Source organism: Montipora foliosa, chromosome 5 (assembly GCF_036669935.1).
Source record: "Montipora foliosa isolate CH-2021 chromosome 5, ASM3666993v2, whole genome shotgun sequence".
Taxonomy (NCBI): Eukaryota; Metazoa; Cnidaria; class Anthozoa; order Scleractinia; family Acroporidae; genus Montipora; species Montipora foliosa.
Genome location: NC_090873.1, coordinates 19,603,214 through 19,619,844, shown reverse-complemented (window position 1 = coordinate 19,619,844; position 16,631 = coordinate 19,603,214). Strand labels below are relative to the sequence as shown.

At 38.0% G+C, this 16,631-nt stretch overlaps 1 protein-coding gene across 1 annotated transcript; it reads left to right on the top strand.

The window, feature by feature from the left end:
* Nucleotides 1-15,112: 15,112 nt before the first annotated feature.
* LOC138003016 (basic helix-loop-helix transcription factor amos-like) lies at nucleotides 15,113-16,029 on the top strand. Its single transcript, XM_068848961.1, has 2 exons — nucleotides 15,113-15,212; nucleotides 15,481-16,029. Exon 2 carries the CDS (start codon nucleotides 15,503-15,505, stop codon nucleotides 15,998-16,000), a length of 498 nt encoding a protein of 165 aa, XP_068705062.1. The 5' UTR covers nucleotides 15,113-15,212; nucleotides 15,481-15,502; the 3' UTR covers nucleotides 16,001-16,029.
* Nucleotides 16,030-16,631: the final 602 nt, after the last annotated feature.

The following is a 16,631-nucleotide window of genomic DNA, read 5'->3' as shown; positions in this document are numbered from 1 at the left end:
CTGAATTCGATGTGCGATTTACTCGGTGCAGCCAAAAGTACAATTACAACAAAACAACTAAAATCTCCCAAAATGTTTTTCGCTGATGGTAACTTTTTATATTCGTGGTTCAAAATTAAAGTTGTTTTCGTGTCGTAAATTTTGTTACCGATGGCAAAATATTTTCTTCTCGATCGACCGTCCTGAAACTTCCTTCTGCTCTTCTTAAAAACTGTGTATCCATATTTATTTACTTTTACATCAATACTTGTTTTGCATAAAGCAAGTTTACAAAATCTGTATCTTGCTTGGTTCGCATTTGATAGCATTAAAATAGAATTGTCGGTCCTATGCTTCTGTTACTGAGTGGTATATTTCTTAGGTCGCCCATCCAGATACTAACCCCACCGGAGAGAGTTTAACTTCAGCTTTAAACTTTTGTTTACAAAACTGCCAAGTGCTGTCAGTGCACGCTTACATTTGTGGTGGAAAGAAGTTGCATGATCAACATGTCAGCCCAGAAGCCAATGTTTCTCGATTCCCTTTTATTTTCTTCAATCTCTCTGGGTTCAGTACTTTGCTAGTAACCACATGTCTTCTCAAGGGGCTATTTATCTAAGACTTCTACCATGGCGCTACAATGATAGACAATACCAAAACAATATCGTGTACTGTTAGACCTACATATTACGCAAAGACAACTGTCAACATGTCATCCCAGAAGACAATATTTTTCACTTGCCATTTATTTTCTTCAATCTTTCTGGGTTCAGTACTTTGCTAGTAACCACATGTCTTCTCAGGCTATTTACCCAAGACTTCTACCATGGCACTACAATGATAGACAATACCAAAACAATATCGTGCACTGTTAGAGCTACATATTACGCAAGGACAACTTGAATCTCCTGGAAGACAACACACAGCTCAGTTGACATTATGGAATAAATCGCTGTGTTACTTCACTACCGCACGTAAGCAATGCGTGTCAACTTTTTCTAAAGAGGACAGGAATTTCTTCTTTCTGACAAATGATTAATTAATAGGCCGGTAGCCAGGTTTTTAACCTGAGAAAAGGATCTGTTTCGTCGTACGGACGTGTGAGGAGCTGTGAGCCAAAGGGCCTTTGCTGGTATGACTTCTGGGTGACCCCTTAAATGGTCTTAATGACCCCCCCAACTTGAAAAAAATTGCCTGGAACGCTGCACGTACCACAGGGAACCCAGTGTACCCTCACGGAGGGTCTAGTTATTTTTTTTTTATTTTCCGTGTCGGTAAAAGTCTTGCCTATCACTCCCCTGGTAAGTGGTGTCTTTGTGCATAGAGCCCTCTGCGCGTATTTTCTTAGGATCGAGAGGGTAGTGGAAATGCGTAGATTTCTCTGGTGGACACAGGAGAATCATTAACTTAGCCTGCAATGGCGTCGAAAGTCATGTAACGCGAATGGCGTTTTAGTGGATCTTTGAATAAAATATACCCTTGTGAAGCTCAATAATGGAAAGTCAGTTGGATAAACTAGGCAGACGGTGAAATATCAACACCTGGAATCTCAAAAGCGACGAGTAATGGACTTCGACAACAATCTATCGCGCCCCGGAAAAATTTTGAAAATTTGAGTCCCTGAAATGAGATTTTCTGCATTTCCAGAAAAGATTTACAAAATTCTAAAGGTACAAAAATGTCCCATAAAATCTCAAAAGTAACACTTTTTTGACATCTGCATTCAATGATTTATGTAACTTCTTTGATTAATATTGCCGTTTAAGAAGTAAAAGGTCTGGGTTTTCGTATTTACAAAACAACAACACTGACTAGCTCGCAACTAGCTATCAGCATTAACCTATACTTTAATGTTAACCATTATAGCTTACGCTTGTGTGCTTTGTTGTATTCATAAGTAGCAGATTTAGCTGCTTTTAGGACGGACGCTGGAGACGTAAAAGTCTTAGCGTTCAGAACTGCAAGCTTCACTGTCATTATTCATGAAAGTGTTCCTTTAATCTGAAGGCTTGAACGCTCTGCCCGTTTGTTCTTTCCAATCATACTAAAAACTCGCTCTTCTTCTGCATTTGAGTGAGGAAGGCACAGTACAGTTAAAGCAACTCGTGCTAGCAAATCAAATCGAGGTGCACCATCAGCAGATTTGGTTGTGTTCAAATGCCCCCAAATCACATCCATTCGAAATAGGCATGGCGTTCCATCCTCATCCGTTTTCACAGTTGCATCATTCCAGACATGTTGAGGGATGTCATCATCCGACAGAAGTTGATAGTCTACGAACTGTTCTTGTAGTTTTTCTTGCTCTTCAACACTCATTTGTAAATGATCTGGGAATTTTTTCAAAATTAACAACGCGAGAATTCTCTAATACTTTGTCATGAAATGGAAGTTTTGCGACAGCATACTGTGCGGCAGCTCTGTAAAGCGCACAAACTGCATAATGAAATCTTTGCCCCTGCAAAAGAATGATTAAAGGTGGGTGAATGAATGAAACGCTGGATAATATGCTCTACAAATTAATGAACTTATAGTAGCCTGTGAACTGAACTATCAATATGTTATTCTGCAGTATTAACTATACCTGTTGCGGATTTAAATCTCCATCATTGAGCATCTTCATCATCTTTCCCCGTGTTGTAATCCCCACAAACATCTTGGCTTCTTCCTTCATAATTCCATTATCCGAGAAATCTATCTCATACACTTTATTTGCAGCTGCAATGGCATCAATACGTATTAATTTGCCCGCCAATTTCTTAAGGAATGACTCAAGATGATCCAAAAGCAGATGAATAACTGGCTCTCCTCTTTGCAAGAATTAGTTTACAGTAGTAAACGTGGGGATAACAGCTCGAAAGAACATCAAGTAAATCTCAGTCATCGGGTTTTCAAAATGCTTTCGAAGCCTAGCAAAACGTGGAATTTTAGAATCTTCATCATCTTCTGAAAGGAAATAGGACTTCAAACCTTCATAGCCACTCAAAATGCAGTTAACAGAAGTGTTCAAACTCAGCCAACGCGTGGTCACATGCTTAAGCATCTTGCGATATGCCAAGTCGCAAAATTGGGTGTAATCACTGAGAGCAGCCTTTCGCTTGGTTGACTTGTCAAAATAGTAAAAAATGTCCACTGCCAAGTCATCAACGTCAAACCCAGGAACTTACTTTAGTTTTGCAGAGGCCTTGCCAGCAGTATTATGAAGAATGTGGCATGGACATCCAAGAAAATAACAGTTAGGATTACGTTCAAGTACCCGTGTCTTAATAGAGTTAAACAGTCCAAGGTATGCACTAGTATTGTCAACAGAGAAGGCTATGCAGTTTTTCCAAGGTATGCTGTTGTCAGTCATAACTTCATCGATTGCTTCAAATATTGTCATAACTTCATCGATTGCTTCAAATATTGTAGAAGCCGCAGCAGCATCAACACCCTGAGTCACTCCCATATCCAGAAAACGGGTAACAGCTCTTGACGTGTTAATGTCAAAAAGTTTTACCGTGATTGGGTTCATTTTGTCGAGGTCTTTGTCATTAGAACCATCTGTTGACATGCTAAAAGAGGGGGACATGGGGATTTGCGGTGTTGCGGTGTTGATGGTTTTTTCAATGCGGTGATGCGGTGAATAAAATCTCAATTTGCGGTGTTGCGGTGATCGCAAACCCAACGGTGTGCGATGTTTGTGTTTCTCAAGCTACGGTGTTCGGTGAAATGAAATCATTTGCGGTGCTGTGGTTTCTTGTTTGATCTTTCTCAGACCTAAATTCAGCACGTAAACTTCGTTAATCCGTGATAATTTATGACAAGCAGGTACCATCGTGTTTAATTTGTAATAAAATACAGACCAACATTGTCGAGTTAATCTTCAATACGATTAAGCTGCTAATGAGAAGCTGTTTTCGTTGATAAATACGTAATTTGATAAGTAACTTGGCCGCTGCTACCAGGAGTTTTTTTTTTTTTTTGTAGAAAATTGTTTAGGTATAAACGTGTTATGTCAAGTGTAGACGTTAAAATCATGTAGCTAAAAAAAATTGTTGCGGTGACGGTGTTTCGTCGACTTTTCTTGCGGTGATGCGGTGTTCGTTAATTTTTTTTGCGGTGTTGCGGTGTTTAGGGCCCCCCCATGCCCCCCTCCTAAAAAGTCCAGATTTCAACTGTTCAACTAAAGACTGTTTTACGTGGGGGGCTATAGCTCCATTCAATATGCATATTGTCTTCATTCGTGCGCTATGGTAGTTCTTAGCTATGTTGCTGTCAGGAAATATCTCTTTAAACATTGGACTAAGCTTAAGCTTAAGCTTATTTCAACTAAGAGCGTAGCAGCTTTAATTTCTGCAGTTGTGACCTAAAAATGGAATAGAAAGGGGTTATTAATTATTTCACTAGAAGTAAAACAAATTCTTTAGGCAACCATACACTAATGTACACTGTTACTACAACATGCAGTATAATAATGCTTTACCTTATCTGTGAGCGGATCGGAGGCAGAAATAAACCCAAATGAACTTAATGGTGCTGCACTGGTTTTAGCTTGTACATTTTTCTGGTGCTTTTCACCTTGAATATGTCTTGTCACATCAGATTCCCCTTGATGAGCACAGCTGCAAACTTTGTCGGACATCTGAACTCAGTGGGTGAACGACGAACAGCAATAATAAACGGCCATTTTTTTGTCCAGGATGGCTGAAATTTTGATTTGAATCGCGCAGCACCGTCAAATTTACGCGAAGAAGCAGAAGAACTAGCTAAAGGACCATCAACTTTTGCTCTCTTTCGGCCGAAACTACTCGAAGTTTCGGCCATTGTTATCTAAATTTTCAACTTTTCTTTATTGTAGGTCAGTCACAACTAACTGGCATTTACAATTTCGGTTCTATATATACTATCGTCCTTACACGTGAATATTTTACGGTATTTTACAGGGACATAATGGGCACATTTATTCCGTTGGGAAACTACATGCATGACAGCGTGAGAAAGTGGTCTATGCGTGTGGGCGTGAGAAATATATCAAATGCGTGTGTCTCACGCAAAATGCGTGAGAGTTGGAAGGTCTGTCAAAGTGAGCTGTATTTCTAAAATAATATTTAACCAAGTGTGCTGTTATGTAGAACACTGAAACCAAATGGAAAATTCTCTGGTAACTTATGGGTTCAACAAAGACAGAGAACGATTAACGAATCGAACACCTTACGTGGATCCGTGATCAACTATGCACAGTCTTCAGGTAAAAAAAATAATTGAAAATGTAACAGCCAAGAATTATTTGAAAGAAAGGTTGTCGTGTATTTTGTGCTTCATTATTAAAGGAAAAGGTTCTTCATGGAAACGGTTTGATCCTGAAATTTAGTTTGTTGCAATATTGCGCATATTTGACACGATTGAGTTTCTTCTCTTCACGCACGTAATGAAATAGGTTTTTGCCTCTAATAGCAAATATGTTGTTTGTTTCAAAAAATTGTTCGCTGTAAAAGGTGGCCTTTATGAATTCATCCTGTTTTATGATATGTGTACTGGATAGTTTTTATGGCAATAGTAAAGCATTTTCTTGTTATTCAAGGGAAAGGTTCTTCAGGAAAGGGTTTGAACCTGAAGTACATGGTAATTTGACACGATTGAGTTTCTTGTCTTCACGCACGCAGTGAAATGGGAGGAGGGTTTCGCCTCTAACAGCAAATATGTTGTTTGTTTCAATAAATTTTTCGCTGGAAAAGGATTCTGTGGTATTTTCTGCCTTTGTGAATTATAGTATCGTTTTGTGTATTGAATTTTCGAGCTTAAGGTTGAAATGTGATATGGGAGAATTTTTTTAGTATTGCTCAGTAAGCAGGAAGGGTTCACAGGCCTGTTGGAAGCGTGCTTGAATTTCAACAAAATGACCCCCAAAATCAGTGAAAAATTGTGACTCAGATGAATAATAAAGTAGCTGCTAGTTCCAAAATGATGGAATTACCTGGTGATAAATAACGTCGTACGCGTCTTGGAGAGTAAATTCTGACTTTGCATAAACAAATTGTGAACCTCAAGAGTTGGGCGATTGTGATCTTTGTTTTGAATTCGCTCATTTCATTGTCAAACTTTATAACACTTGACAGAAAAAGAAACTTACAAAAACCCGGTATCTTGCCATCATTTAACACAGATGCTTCACTGTTTGGCGAGAAAACATGCCGCGATAAACTTAATCACGGCGGCCGCTGAATTCCGGCCATGTCACTTTCGATTTAGCGATTTATTTGGTTCAAAATTAATGTTGTTTTCATGTCGTAAATATTTTATTCTCGATCGACCGTCCCGGAAACTTCCTTCTGCTCTTTCTAAAAACTGTGTATCAATAGTTATTTACTTTTGCATCAATATTTGTTTTGCATAAAGCAAGCTAAGAAAATATGTGCCTTGCTGAGTTCTGCGTAAGATTTATTTATTTTCGGTCCGATGCTTCTGTTTTATGAAGGGTATATTATTTTGCTCTTCCATACTGATTCTAACCCCGCCGAACAGGCGGAACTTTAGCATAACAAAGCTGTCAGATGCTCAGAAGGCACGCTTAAACTTGTGGTGAAAAGAAGTTGTGAGGGAACTTGAAAATTATTAACATGTCAGCCCAGAAGCCAATGTTTCTCGCTTCTCTTTTATTTGTTACTCTTCAGAGACTGGAATGCTGTAGTTCAATACCACACAATTCAGTGCCTTCTGATTTTCTGTAACACGTACCACAGGCAACTCAGTGTATGCTTCACGGAAGCATCTCGTCTTTAAGAAAAAAAGTAAATCCTGAGAAGAACTGTGTTGAATTGAGCATGTTCTTTTTTGTTTTTTGTAGTGTAGTGATAAAGACACAGGACTACATATCTGGAGGGTGTAGGTAAAACCGGATTCAACCTGAGAGCGGATTTTACGTGCAACATACATGCATTCATCATCAGTCTTTACTCCAAACCTACAAAGTTCTTTTCAGGTCACGACTATTCTGTGTAGAAATTTGAAGTGTGATCCCTTTAGTTCCCTCCATTTAGAAGAAGTCTTAACTGAAGTGTACGTTGACGTTCACCTATCTTCATCCATAGGTACTGCCTTATCCCATCTTTTAGCCACAGCTTCTTCTTCTGCGTAAGATTTATTTTTTTATTATAAATAAAAAAGAAAAAAAAAAAGAAAAAGATTTATTCACAAACAACCAAGAACAATCCATTGCTTTCATAGTTGACAAGGGTCGAAGTTACCTCGATCTTAAGGGAAAAGGACGGAAACATGGATCACATTCACCACAACCCGTATTTAGAGTTTTGGAAGACGCTTGCGGAATGTATAGATAACTTGATAATATCATAGAAAGTTGCTTTTTATTGGAGGTGGGCTTCACATCAACTAGAATGTCCTTGTCTTTGCAAAAAAATTGTATCTCGTTTGCTGGACATATTGCTGTTACAATGATTTAATAAAGTCGCTTAGAAAACATAAGCATTCCATTTTTGGGAAGTTCTCAAAATGTTTGACATCATAGTTGCAGATGACTATAAATTCTTGTTTTAATCTGGTGGAAAAACTTCGTTTTTTGCCAAGGAAAATGCAAACTAATCAAAAACATAAAACAAACAGCGGCTACAAACATAATGATAAAGCGCATTTTACTTTTGACTTGATGTTTCGTATGCTACAACATCATGACATCTTCAGAAGATTTTCAAGGACAGGCGCAATGCTCCTCGCCTACTAGCGGTAACGAGTGCAAGAAATTATAAGAAAAATGAATAGTTAAGCTTCTCGCCAACTAGCGGCATCAAAACTGGTTCCTCACCAACAGATGGTATCAAATCTCTTTCCACATGAACTAGCGGTATGGGAGTTCCCTCCTCGCCAACTGGCGGTAACAAAACTAGTCCCTCGCCAACTAGCGGCATCAAAAAACAGACTACAACCAAGCAAATCCGATGGCTTCACTGACATACAATGCTTTTAATAATCTTTCTTTGTACATTTTAGGCCTTCAGAACGCGTAAAACACCGGAAAATTTTACTGACGAAGCACGATACATCGCTTCTGCAATTTATACAACTTGTATCACCCGTGTTACAAAATCTAAATGGGTAATACCCATATAATCTAAATTTAGATCAGTGGGTGCAAGCCATCTCAGATGATCATCCGAGTCATCCAAGCAACTCATTAAATATGCGTTTCCTCTTTCACTTCAATTACATGAAGTTTACCCTATACTTAGAATTGTTCTCGTCAGGAAAAAAAAAGAAAAAAAAAAAAAGGGAAAAAGAAAAGGAATTTTTTTGTTTAAGATGATTGACGGACATGGATGACAAAAAGGTTGACCCTAGTCCATTAGCCACGCGTAAGGAATCATCGATAACCACCACACCATCGAAGCACGCTGCTGAATGAAGGCGAAGTTTTATAATATTTAAATAGAGACCCATTACCAATATTGAAAGCTAATCGATTTAAGATGGGTGCTTACTTAGATTAGATTTTTATTTTTTGGGTGGTGTAGTTAAAAAAACAGGGGCTTTGGTTTTTTAGGGGGTCTTAAAAAAAGAACTAGACATCATTTCCTCCTACCCTTCCCTGATGCTCTCCAGAACCTCTCTCCTACCTTACCCTTCCTGACCCATCTCTCCCCCCTTATACCCACCCACTCCCTCTCTCACAGATATTTCATGTTTCTCAAGACTTTTCCGTATACTTACCAGAACTTCTCCTCAACCCCCTTGACCACGCAAGCTATTGATGCAAATTTCTCAGAATAATTTATAAATGTATATTTTATTATTCACCACAAGTGCAAGTTAAAATGCAATACGACACCAGACCCACATACAGCTGTTTCGGGAAAGGTTGTCCAAAAGAAGCATAAATGCCGAAAGGTAGTATGGGAGATATTCAATGAAATTAATTTAACTTGTAACGCCTAGAATCGAAGATGCCGCCACCGTCCAGTGAAGACCTACGGTGGCGAGATATTTGGATGAAAGAGTTCTTAGAATCTATATCGTAGGATATAGCGTTGATGAAGTGGCCGTACGCACAGGCTTATGTTGAAGCTCTCTCTCGCAGAACGATGGCTCTGCACGTGCGCCACGATTTTTGGTTCATTTCTCCGACTTTCTCTGCAAAAAAAAAAAAAGACTCAAAATAAGTAAGGTTAGGTCGTCAGAATCATGCTTTCTCTGTGAATCCTAAACCTTTGTCACAAATTCACGGCGTGGATCATTTGACTGAATTTTGAAACTCACTCATATCTCCATGTCGGTAACATAGCGTCAGCATGTATTTCTAGGTGACGTTTTCGATAGCATTACTGTCATATATTCGTTGACTCAAACTGGCAGTTTACCATAATGCCTTTCGGCATTGTCGCGTACGCTTTCATGCTTCTTTTGGACAAACTTTCTCGAAACAGCTGTATGTCACGCCAACGCAATTCCGTAAATGAAATCGATTTCTATAGAGAAATAGAGGAATTGAAAGGCCACCTAAAGACAAAAGACTCACAAAAAAAAAATGTTATTTAGAAGATGATTTTACGACAAGGCTAGACATTTCTTGAAAGAAAAAAACAGAGAAGCAACTCCGCCTTTCAGGAAACAAGGATCTAAGCCGAAACAATTAACAAAATGGAACAACAGATGATAACTCGAAGGAAATGGTCAGTACAGCAAAGGCAAACTCTTCACGGGAAACAACAGAAATTAGTTCCAAAACGGGAACTGTTTCAAGTCTTGTCCCAAGAGCACAGTCGAATTTCTTACAGAGGACAGCAAATTACGGACAAGTGGCTTCAAGAAATTATACAGAAATCAGCCAGAAGTTTGTCAACATATCCATGCCACACAGAAAATGCCCAACATCCAATGGCAGCTACAATATTACTCTCTTTGATAGAGATCGACTTGATGGTAAAATGTCACCCCTTTACCCCAACATGCTTTCAGGAAAAATAACTGAGATCGCAAACCATTATGCTCGAGTAGAGACCAAGTTTGGAGAAATCCAATAACTTATTTGTCCTACAAAGTTAAACCTGTGCAGTGCTACTTATCTTACTTTCGCTTATTTCAAAGAAATTTCTTTTACATTCAGCTCGTAAACAGGTCATTTTGCAAGATGAATGATTTCCTTTGAAGATAAATTGTAGTTTATTAATATTGTAGCAGTACAAATAATACCATTGTTACGTTTAATGGTAATGTAGTTACTTTCCAGTTGTATACTGCTCTATTTAATGCAAAGGAATGATTAAAGAATATCAGTGTTTTTTCATTATGAAAAGAAGTCCTACTTGTGAAAGATAAAAAAAGGTTTAGCTCTGACCAAGGACTAACAATCGAAACGTCAGCTTTCAAATTTCTTTACATTGGTCAATTTACAATATCAACTCAGTCCTGCTTTGAACTCAACGATTCATGTCTTCAGTTCTTGTCGAGTATCAAATAAGTACATTTGTGCAAGTAACTAACAACCGAAAGGAAATTCAAATGCACCTATTCGACAGGCATCGATTCGTTTGTTTACACGAAGATGAAAGAAGAGGTAACCCATAGATGTGAGAAATTGGAACCCACGTTTTTTGACAGGAAGTTGTATGACCAGCATAACCGCATTTGACTCTGCGTTTTAGTAAAAGAAGCAAACATTTTGAAGACAACCAAAAAAACAAGCTGAGAGAAAAACACAATTAATGCGAATAACTGTTTTACTATACGCAACGCAAGTTTTGTTAACTGCAAGCTGCGGGACCAAAAAGCGAAATGATCATGACCACCGCGAATCCATTTTGCTTCTCCGCTGATTCCTTTGGGATTAACCAATCACAACGCGTGAAATTAAGCGGAAAATAGGTATACAAAGAGGAATGGGTTCCAATCCCGTTAAAAGCATGACTTGGCAAACAGGGGTTCGTTGATGTAACACCTTATCAGGTAGGAGCGAAGTTGTCATCAAACAGGAGCCCATGCAGTATCAAACAATTGGCACCATATTCAAGTAATAGGGCACCTCAACAGTTCAATTTTATGTCGCCAAACTTTTTATCAAGGGATCTGTGAGGAGAAGCCAAATCAGGTCAAGGCTTGGAAAATAACACGCACAGCAACTGTAACTTTTCTAGCAACTTTCTGCTAAAATAATTTTGGGTTAAATCATATTGGCGAGTTTTTCACACGCATTTGTCTCTTAAGACACTTGCTATGATTACCAAAATGTGATTTGCAATAATAAAATTGGATGAATTTGACAGCTGATTAATGGCGACTGTTTTAGTTAATTGTAATACAGAAAAAGCCCTGCAGTTCAAGTCGCCACAGATGTCATTCTTTGCCACTTATGCTTGAGGGAAAGCCAGATGCAAAAAGTTAAAGAAACGAGAATCATGATAGTGAGATATCTCAGAAAGTCAACAAAGAAACAAACGAATGGAATTAAGAAAGAAGGATTAATCAAATTTAGACATTCTTGAGGTGTCATAGACCAACTCTTTTCGGTTAAACTCCGAGACAAGTTCCTTGAATTTTTTGCCACCATTGCAGAATCTTTATGAATACAACTGTTTCAGTGGCCTTGTTTTAGCAAGTACTACCGAAGATTTAAACATCTGATCCATGTCATTTTCTCTGTTATTTTCGCGGACATTTCTTTATCATTATATTCAACTGGTTATTTCATATATGTTGAACGAATAAATAATCTCTGTATGAACCTTTCAAATGAAGAATTGGTTTGCAGAAAAAAATTAACGATCAACTGTAAATTTATCAAATGTTTGAAGGGCGATCAGTCATCATGATAATATAATGTGTTAAAAAACGTTGTAACTGATCTGATTTTAAAAAAATTGGTTGTATATAGACAGATAAAAAAAATAGTCTTAAACTGAATTTTCGGCTGCAACTGCAGCCTTTTTCAGAGTGAAGTGAAGTGAAGCTATTAGTCTTTCACCTCGGGGTTTTTCAGGACTAATTTACAATGCTTTTTGGGGGACTTAGCCAGACTGCTTGTTACACACTTTACAATTTATTTTAGGAAGAAAAAAAAGGTGCCCCCGTCCAGATAAGGTTAGATCACATCACCGGGGAATACGTCCCCTACTCTTTTCGAAAAAAAAAAAATATTGTCATCGCTTGATTCCGGAAAACTGAAAGGTGACAATAGAACAGTGTCCCAAAAGTTATAAATGCAGATGTAAATTTAATAGCGTTATGCACTAAAGGCTCTTGATTTACCAGCCTGAGGGTATGTGAGAATAATGGTGCGGCAATCAATTTACTTTAGCGTGAGTGTACTGGAGGAAAGCCGACTTTTAATGCACACAGTAGCATACAATACCACAGTGTTTTTAGAATACGTATCTGATTGTACAAAAATGTTGAATGATAAAGTTGTTTAACGAGGCTAGAAAAGTAAGGAAATAAGAATAACAATTGACCACGACGAAAATACTGACAGACAGAAAGAGTTCTTTAAAATGAGGTAAATGTTAACTCCCGCCCAAATTGACACGAAATGTTATTTGACAGGCATAATTTCACACTCCTTCCTTTCTCTTTAATTACTTGAGTTACAAACCAAGCATAAACATAATCTCGTACATTCTGTCATTCTGTCCTTCTTAGAATTTAAATGTTTTTGAAAGTTACCACAGTTTTCGAAGTCCATTTGCATCGGGTTTCGCAACTAATTGACTCTTTTTAGTATGCAAATGAGGTGTTAAATTCACCGTTTTCACGAAAGAGAAATACTTAATATTTTCATCGTCACGTGACAGAGATTAAATCTACGATTCTAGCACCAGGCCTTTTTCGGTCTCTTCTATCCATTCTATGCTTTGTTTTTACAATATTTAGTATTGTGACAAGCATCATCTTTGAAAAATGATAACTCAAGCTATTTTGCTGTCTTTAACAATCCTCACGAGAGCAAAAACCAACGTCAAATTTCAAAATAGAAAAATGTTACTCCAAACAATGTTTCAATTATTCATGTCAATTGCAGTTTTAACAATTGCAAAAAGGATCCTGATTTTCTTGTCTCAATCCAATTTATTTCGATGAAACTATTCCACAGAGTTTGAAAAAAAGACAAACAAATTAAAACCCGTGATTGTCTTATTTTATTTTATTTTCGAAACAAGTTTTTTGCTTCATCTGAATGATTCATTTTTTTTAGTTTAGCAGGGTTTAAGCGAAAACTAAGACAATAGTTATTCTTAATTGCCTAAAAACCCACTGCTTTTGCATGTTAACTGATGGAGTCAATTGTCATAAAAAGCCAACTTAAATTTTCGCCATTTTTATTCTTTTTTGCACAATAAGCTTTCGAAACCCGATCTCTATTTTGTTTCTTTTTTTATTTGGATTCATTATTTGTGTAAAGGTCTGGCACATTTGATCGACTTTCTAATTTACAAACGCAAACGGTAGGGAACTGTATGTTAATAAAATGGATCCTTGAGATAACGGAGTGGCAAAAAGCACAATGAAATCTGTTTATTTGGCGTATGTATCTCATTATTCATGCAGATGCAGGCCTCTTTTTTAAAACATCCAGGTTCTTTTTTGGTCAAAAAAGGAATAAAAATGTTGTCAGTTGTAATCGTTACTTTAGGTTAACATTTCTAAGTACGTAGACTCGGCGGTTTCATTTTAAGAGAGCTTTGTATGCTTTGCATGAATAAATTTGGAATATTGTAGCTCGATTCACCTGCAAAGGTGTTACATTCATCCTTTCGTTATAGGCTTATCAGTTTCGACTACATGTGGCCCATTGTTTCAGTGTAGTTTTCTACATAATCGCCAGATGGCAGCAAAGAAAATTAGGTACTCATAAACCACAACAATCCGGAGATCTCGCTCACACGATCGCTGGCGTCCGCGAAGATCTCCCTATCGTGGATCTAGGGTGTGTATCTGGGACCTGTTACTCTCTTGTAAGCAAGTCGTCTTGCAAATTTGTTTCTTTCTGGGATGTAAAGGATTCAGTTCCAAGCCTTTGATACGCACAACACTTCCTCAGGCTGGAATCATTAATATGATAAACCACACATGAGGTTGACAAGTCTATGGCTTATGTGCTCAGAAGCGGATGAGAGTTCAATGAAACAAGCTGACAAGAGCCATTGCTCCCACAATAAGCTCAACGTGTAAAACGCTGAGAATCATTAGTGGTTCTCCAAGAGCCGCTAATTAGAGACTTAGGTTTAAAACCATTGACCGGACCTAGTTGTATTATTATGTCATTTTTGTGTGATCAATTACACCAGGTGGAAGGCTCACAAACGTTACTGGGGTGGCCTCCTGGCGTAAGACACGTCTTTGACGCCCCTAAAAGCCTTCTTTTAACAAGCATTGTCTGCTAGTCGCTAGTAAATGTCACGGCAATGTTGTTTTTCCACTTGATTCGAAAACCACAACCCTCTGTCTTTTACTTAGGCGGTAACAGAAGCAAAAGAATTTGCGCATGCGCACATATTAAAGGAAACAAGTTACAAAGTTGCTGTGTTTTAAGATTTGAAGTTGGTTGGTCTGCCAGATCCCCTGAAATGCATACAGAACCGAGCATGGGTTACCCAGATGCGATTATTATGGGACAACGCCAACACGAAGGAATCAGCCTATTATTTCTTCAAAACATGCAAATTATACCAGATAAGGCTTATTTTACGAAAACAGGCGATATAAGAACGCTATTCTGAAGCATATCACTTCCATGTAGCAACACAAATGTGATCATTTTGAAGAGAGAACATGTCAAAAAAACATGCTTCAAACACGATTTTGGAAAATTTCCGCTCAATGCCGCGGTATGGAGGGTTGAAATCGGTGAATTTTCGGCGTTTGGGCTTGGCATTTTGAACGGGCTGTGTTTTCAAAAGATCCCAATATAGCTTTGTTGTCGTGCACGTAAAAGTTAATCTGTTAAGTGCACGTGGGTTTATACAAGAATTTGCATTGTGTTTGTCATTATCGTCTGCGATTGAGTTGTCTTAAAATCAAAAACTGAAGTATGTGAATCATTAGTATTTTATCCTTAGTAAGGCGTGCCATATCAGTAGAGCCTTTGTTAGCAGTCATCTCTTTAAACCACGTGTGCAAAGCTTAACTCATAAAACTAACATAACATCTTGCTATAAACATCACACGACTTCAAAATCACCAATCCAAAGAGTCACCTAGAAAAGCCCAAGTCTTCAATAAGTCCAGTTCGCTTCGTTAGGAAATCTCAACAGGTAGGCGGGTTTGAAAACTCTTAAATACTTTTACCAAAATATTCTCAACAGGTTAAAGGGAAAATATTATTTCTAACGGGTAACAACCCATCGGCCACAGTCAACACGATGAGCCTTTTCCTCGCTTTTTTTCCCTAGATGATGCGCATTTTGTCTCGGAATGATAACCTTTAGCTGTTTTCTCTCTTACCTAACGATATGTTTTCAAAGTTGTTGAGATCACATTGTTGTTTATTTTTCACAAGTATCTGTCATGTTTTCCTTGTAGATTTTTGTAGTGTAATTTTGGCATGAATTCCCAAGAAGCGATGAGAAATCATCTGCAATCTCAGACTCAAGGGAAAAAGATGAGTTCAGTAACAGTTCAAAACAGTGGCAAACAGGTCGGAGCTAAGACAAGTGCAAGCACTCGATCATTAAACTTAGGAATGGAGCATTCGAAAGCCAAACGATTGACGGACGATGAAGGAAGTGTCACAGTGCATGAAAAATGGGCCAATACTGCAAATGAGTGGAAATCGTCGACGAGTTCTCGTCCGACTGGAGTTAGAACAACGCGTCAAATCAGGCGTAACGAACGAGAACGTGGAAGAAAGGCCCGTCTAAACGCAGCGTTTCAAGTCTTACGTTCCGTGGTTCCAAGTAGCGTGAACACGTCAGGGAATGACAGCGAACGAAAAATGACTCAAGTTGAGATTCTTCGCCTTGCAAAAAACTATATTTCTAATTTGACTGAACTCCTGAGGCAAGATACCAACTCCTACACTCTTCGATCATTCAATGTCTAAGGGATCGCTCTTACAATCAACAATACCGTATGTCACTATAACGACAAAATGGGAACGAAAGTCGAATCTTCAATTGGAAACTTTGGAATTTCTGTGTTAAGAACCAGAAATTTACTGAACACGACCGGAGTTCAGTCCGTTGGGCGACCTCGTCTATAATTAGCATCTCTTTAAACTCGCTTTGTCGTGTGGTTTGTAAAAAGCAACAATAAAAGAATATAATAAATAGTAATTCGATAAAAAAGATAATCGTAAGTCTTCGTCCAGATAGGTTTTATATGTGAAATTTTATATTGAATTCAGAAAAGTGTCTTCAGTTTTACAGCTCAAGGCCACGCTATTTGAATCCTCTGCAGGGTACGTTGTTTTGAATTTTGAATTGTCAATCGGAAGGTCAACATTCTCGAATCAACAAAATGAAGTAATTAACTAGCGTTACATAATTCGATCAACAATTTAGAGTTGCAGCGGCTAATTTATCAAACTCAAATTTAACTTCAAAAAACCCAAAGCAAGTTGATCACCCAGTGCCGCCGCCTCACAAGCAAATCTCAGTTAAGCCGTTTGCTAAATGTTTGTTTAAAGCAGGAGTTTTCTTAAAATATATAAACTGTAAATAAATCAATAATTA

Coding starts and splice junctions, on each gene's coding strand:
- LOC138003016 (XM_068848961.1), top strand. CDS start 15,503: ATGAATTCCCAAGAAGCGATGAGAAATCATCTGCAATCTCAGACTCAA.